At 40.5% G+C, this 6,000-nt stretch overlaps 1 protein-coding gene across 3 annotated transcripts in view; it reads right to left on the reverse strand.

Moving 5' to 3' along the window:
- Positions 1 to 5,772, reverse strand: part of LOC142495459 (zinc finger protein 474-like) — a 29,400-nt gene extending 23,628 nt beyond the window's left edge. Inside the window, exons 1-2 of one of the 3 annotated variants that reach the window (XM_075601003.1) lie at positions 5,575 to 5,765; positions 1,166 to 2,346 (exon numbers count right to left, since the gene is read on the reverse strand). In XM_075601003.1, the coding sequence (XP_075457118.1) occupies positions 1,166 to 2,131 (966 nt within the window). In that variant the 5' untranslated portion in view covers positions 2,132 to 2,346; positions 5,575 to 5,765. Of the gene's footprint in view, positions 1 to 1,165; positions 2,424 to 5,574 lie in introns of all 3 variants that reach the window. The other 2 variants (XM_075600994.1, XM_075601011.1) reach the window with 2 other exon arrangements.
- Between the last annotated feature and the right edge of the window lie 228 nt (positions 5,773 to 6,000).

Below are 6,000 nucleotides of genomic sequence, written 5' to 3' on the forward strand. Positions count from 1 at the left end.
ACTAGCTAGAATCAGAGGCTATTACAGCTCTCAGGGGGGGTACTGTTGGATGTCAGTGTGGCTTGGGATACTCAGTATACATGTCTGTGGAATAGCTATCAGCTACAGAATGCTATTTTGAAAGTGTCACACCCAGACTGTGGGTTGCAGCCCTGAGAAGGTAACAATTTGATACTTAGATTCAATGTATCTCAGCACATGACACCATTACTACAGCAGCTGCGTGCACTTGGTAACTCTGTAGTGATTTATGCAGTGATTCTGCATTTTCCCTACCCACTGCCAGACCAAGACCCCTTGATTTGTTTGGGGACTTACCCCTCTTTATTCTTTGGAGTAATACACTGTAACATACTTACCTGTTATTTAATAGGTTTTACAGTTTTTCTCTGCCCTGAGTGAGAATTTGCTCACTCTTGTTTGATAGTACATGCGCTATCATAGGTTTTAAATAGTTGATTTTTTTCTGTTTTCTATGTGTTTCTTAAAACTTTATTATTTTGACTCAAGTGAGTGCATCAGCAGGGATCTCTGCTTTCCTCTATTAATATACAAACCATCACATTATACAGAAAGGTGAAAAATGCCTGATTAAGAAAAAGAAAACTATCTGTGACAGACTGCAGCCAGAATATGATTTGTTGGAGATTGCAGCCTTATCAATTGACATTTTTGATAAGCCGTCACTACTGTAATGTCGTGCCACGGTGCCTCTAGCACTAGTGATCATAAGATCACTTTTCTGAGCGCTCACGTGAACGTTTCCTGCTTCCACTAATGTGAAGGGAAAGGGAGGCTGTCCTTGAAGTTCCCCTATAAAATAAGCAAAGACCGATGACGTACAGGGCGTCATGAGGGCCCCAAGGTTGCCACCATTCATGATGCAAGCTGTACATCTATAGGTCACTAAATCGGTTAATTACTAAAGAACAGAACATTTAGGTAGTAAGCATGATTGCACTTTTGTGGAATTGCGCTTTCCAAAGCTCACCAATCTGTTATCATTATTCAATACATTATCAACTAGTTTACAACACAAAGCAATCAAATAATCAGAATTCAATGTAACTATTAATATATACTTCTAGTTCACCAATATGCTGCAAAGCCCTGGTCTCTTTGGGGTGTCTGGTACAGAGAAGAATGCAATATGTTAACTCTTTACCTTATCAGTTGTGTTTGCTGTAGTCTCATTTTTGTGCCCTTGTTTACTGGTACCTATAGACATATTTTGGATGTTTGGACCGTTAGCTTTAGATTTGCAGCTTCTCTGATGGACTATAAGGCGATCACTTGCAAAAGATCGACCACAGTTTGGACATGACAATAATTGATCCTTAAAACTCTGCCAAGCAGCTTCATTTTGTTCTTTTGGGTTCTCTCCTTTAGATGGATCCAGCTGAATCTTCCTAGGAATTGGTCTGCGTTGCTCTTTAGGTAGCCTGTCATTTTCTATTTTCCATTTTTCAAGGCATTTTGGTTCATGTATAGGGAGAGATTTTGTACCAAACTCCCTTCCGCATATGTAACAAATTAAAGTTTTTGGCCTTGTGGAATTGGGAAGACTCTTAGCATTGGAAAATTCACTTGTTGTTTTAGATGCTGTCATGGTACTGGAATTTGTTAATGTCTTATTAACTGTGGAATTTGGAGATCCTAAGCTCTTGCCATTTGGTTTACAACCTTTTTGGTGCACAATGAGGCGTTCCGGAAGAAAAGTACGACCACAGTTACCACATGGCAAAAGCTGAGCTTGGGAGCTTTGCCAGGCTGCTTCATTTTCAGTAGCATGTGAAGCAGCAGAAGTTTGAGGTTTGAGTGGGCTTGCTCGTCTAAGGTGCCTTGGTAGATTGTCATTTTCTATGTTCCATTTCTCTAGACATTTGGGTTCATGCATAGCAATAGATTTTGATCCAAATTCTCTACCACAAATGTAACACACTTTTAAACCTGGTATTTTTGGAGGAATAACTGGTCTGTTTGGCTGATTCTGGGCCATTTTTTCTGAAGTCGATCTTCTTGCTATTATAGCTGTTTCTGGTCTGATGTCTCTACGTCTCCTTGTCACAGTGGAATCAGATTTTATATCTGCTACTTTATTGGTTTCAAATTTTTGTTCACTACTGTACATTGGTTAGACTGCTAAAAAAGTATGGACATTAAAAGTTATTTTGCATTAAAGATGCATTTCTTCTTCTGTGGGTATATTTGCTTTGTATGTCTGAGTTTGTTTCCTTCTTACCTCTATTCAATAAATGTTCACAAATTTGATTGCATCTATAGCTCTGTGTCAGTTTGAGGTGATCATCAGACTTTTTATGGTGTCTTCTTTTATCCTATCTGCAGCTTAACAACAGAAGAACATGCATATTGCCACAAAGCACATTTGTTTTCCATTAATGTATATGTTGTTAGATTTTTATCTGAAATGCATGAAAAACACAATTAGTATTTCTTGTGCAAGACTGGCATTTCTTATAGTAGTAATATGATTTAAGTGTTCAGTGCTGACACCACTCACATCAGTAAATAGCTTCAGATACTATGTAAGAAAGATGATGAAGTCAAAACAGCAAGTGCACAGTATTTAAAGAACATAGTTTCTTTGTTTTGCTTAAAGTTAGATCGTAGTATGATGAGAATAGTGATATAATAGTTCATACAAGTTTTTAAACAATTACTAAATGTTTTTCCTTTATTAGTTTATTTATTTATTTCGCAACCTCTGGCCCAGTAGTACTTTTTTTATATTTACATACTGTAAGCAGCGCAATGAGGCCCAGAAGTCTGAAAATTAGTGTAACCAGGTCCCCTCTGATCCCCAGTTTTATCACTGTTCTCCCCTTATCTTCGCTGACACGAGGGAGGTTGCGGGGAGGTGTAAGTGGCGACAGGATCGCTGGACGCACCGGCGGCTCTCTCGGCAGGGCACCACCATCTTAGGTAGGGTTCGCCCATGCGCAGTGGAGTTCCAGGAGTCGCGGCGGCAATTACAAGGTTCGTGCATACGCAGAAGGAGTTGCAGCGGTGCCCATTACCGAGTCGCGCATGCGCAGCACGTTAGGCACACGCAGCGGCAATAGGGAAAGGCTCCGGAAGGGACTACAAGCCCTACAATGCACAGGGGCAGTTGGTCAGGTGCACGGTACCAGCCAATAGGGCTGCTAACCACATGTCGCATGAGAGCCAATAGGGCTGGAGTATTCCCCTGCAGGAATTAGTTACATTTGGCGCACTCAGGCCAGATAGGCAATCGGAGCTGGGACACAGATAGGGGAGGTTGTAGGTGCAGGGCGTCTGTGGCCCCTGCACTAGGCCAGGTATCCCCCTAGGCCCCAGCTAGGCCCCGACTCACCAAGTAAAGATTGTGGCTGCTACAGGTACAGGCCCTTAGATAGGGACCCTGCCCCATTAGCTGTTTGGTATGTTCAGGGACACAGCTGCAACGATGTGCATCCCTGATAATTGTGGTCTGGGACCACACTACCACTGCAAGGTACAGAGACTATCTTGACGGTGGGACCCTCCAGCGGGATACCACCCCACGTGGAGGCGGACTCATCGTTGGATCTGCAGATCCACTCTTCATGTCGGCGCGCCCAGGTGTGGACACACCCGGCATGTACCTCACCACAATATGTGCGCCAACCAACAACTCAAATTAGTGGGCAGCGCTGTCTCACACGTTGGGGTTGGGTGTGGGACTCTTTGGGACACAGTGTGGGGGGAACACGGTGGTGGGTCACGGCCGTGCCAGGTTTGGTGGGTAGTTGTACCTATTAGTGACCATTAGAACCGTTACGAGTTATTCCTGTGCCAGTAAAGGTTATTGCTGTTTTATAACCAGTGTATGATTATTGTCACTGGGTCCTGTGAGGGGCTCCTCCCACTAGGCTGGGATCCCTCTCAGGTGGAGGCGCTGCACCAAGACGTTAATTTTATCACCCCAGGCTCTCCGTGGCGGAGGCTTAGGCTTCCTGTGAGCCATCAGGTAAAGGCTGCACTAGTAGCATCTTTATAGCGTACACCCCAATCTCAGTTAAAGGGGGGGGGGGTACAAGGGCTACGTTAGAATTAAAAAAAGAGGACCAGTTAAATCTGTTCTGGTACAGTAAGTATGCAGGTTATATTATCAAAGTGATGTAATGTAGTTTTTATAATGCTTTATATATGCTTCAGATGTAGACTCTTTACATTAATTTGAAACATATTATTGGCAAATAAAATGTTTAGAGTGTGTCCCACTACTTTTACAGTGCCAGTACTTTTTGTTTTACTTGTTGTAGACCAATCCTCTTAAAGCTGCAGACAAAGCAATATCCCACATGTTTTTTTTTATTTATTTTTTATAAATCAATTCTGTACTAAGAGAAAATATTTGGAGCATTTTTTTTCCTTTTAAATTACTGTAAATTAAAATTTTCATGTATTATAATGTAACAAGCATTTTTTGTTTCTAAAGCAGACATTTACAAAGTCACATCCCCTTCCTCTTTTGAAGCAGCAGTCCAAGCTGCCGGTTAAAAAAAAAAGAAGAAAATTCCCCCTTAATACAATCCACACAAAGTTGCCGATTGATCCATTCTCCTGTGATGGATTGGAGAAGATTCGGGTCGGGGTTCAACAGAAGAGGATCAAAGATGCAAAGTTCTGTGGGGAAGAACATGTGAGCAGGCAGACATTAGATACAATTGGTGGACTGCTAGAGAGAGGGCAGGACTCAAAAAGTGGTGTGCCAGAGCCGGTTTCAGAAGAGGAAGGGGATGTGACTTTGTAAATGGTTGCTATTGAAACAAAACATGCTTGTTACATTATAACACATTAAATTACATTATTTTTTTTTAAAGGAAATGCTACAAGTATTTTCTTATAGTACAGAACTGATTTATTTAAAAAAAAATGCAGGATATTGCTTGGACTGCAGCTTTACAGAGAATTAAAAAAAAACAGCTTGGCTGCTTTAATAAAAGATACAGACACAGAACACTTTACTTTTATAAAAGTCTGCTATCATTTGGGACAGAGGAAAGTAAATGATTTAGTTAAGTTTCATCTCGTGCAGTGCAAAATTGCATAAATTGTGGATAATATCAAAAGCAATCGTTGTACAATATTCTGGAAAACCAACTTTTATGGCATTTGCACAATTACATATTGCAAGGGGAAATGTGCTTGTAATGAAATGTGTTTGTAGTGGACAAGCAATTGTTACTCAAATAGTAACAAAAGTTTAAAAACTTTCTCTAAAAGGGCAAGAGAGCTATGTGTAAAGTGTACACATTTAGAAGTACATATTTTTGAAATTCAACCGTATAGGAATACAAATAAAGCAGCATTAGAAAGAATGAACAGATTGATAAAAGGACAATCCCATCCCTGACATGGAGAATATAAGGTTATATTTAGTTGTGAAATTGATATTTTGCATAATATTTATATATTGTTTTTGTTCCAGACACCCCTAGCAGGAAATTCCAGTAAAAATTGGCATTGAGAGAAGCTATCATATTCAGTGGGTTTTTTTTCTACAAAAGACAAAAGTTTGAGTAACTTATGTTTGGTTTTATTCCTTACCTTTCAATGTGGGATGTTGAGCAGTATCTACCTGTAAGCAATCAGCTGGCTTGTATAGTAGAGCAGGTTGTGTTTCTCCTCCTGTGATCCAGTGGAATGTTAGGGTTCTCATGTTGCTACAGAAACTATAATGCAGCTGTTATCTTTTCTTTTGTAACCCAGCAACATATCAACAAACCTGATGAAACTGGGCTTCTTGCAAATTGACTGGCCAGAACTTCTGCAAAGAGACAGGAACAAGTCAGTGGGGAAACAAGAGAGGGAGTGCTGTTTTCATATCTTGATAGCTGCAGAATGTACAGTATGTCCTGCGCCTCTGGAAAAGCAATGTCAGTTACACTAAACATTAATACATGTAACAGCAATGTTTACTATGGTTTTGTGTATTATCCCAAGTCTATCTTGCTCATTTCTTAATCATATTTC

Source organism: Ascaphus truei, chromosome 1 (assembly GCF_040206685.1).
Source record: "Ascaphus truei isolate aAscTru1 chromosome 1, aAscTru1.hap1, whole genome shotgun sequence".
In the NCBI taxonomy this organism is placed as follows: Eukaryota; Metazoa; Chordata; class Amphibia; order Anura; family Ascaphidae; genus Ascaphus; species Ascaphus truei.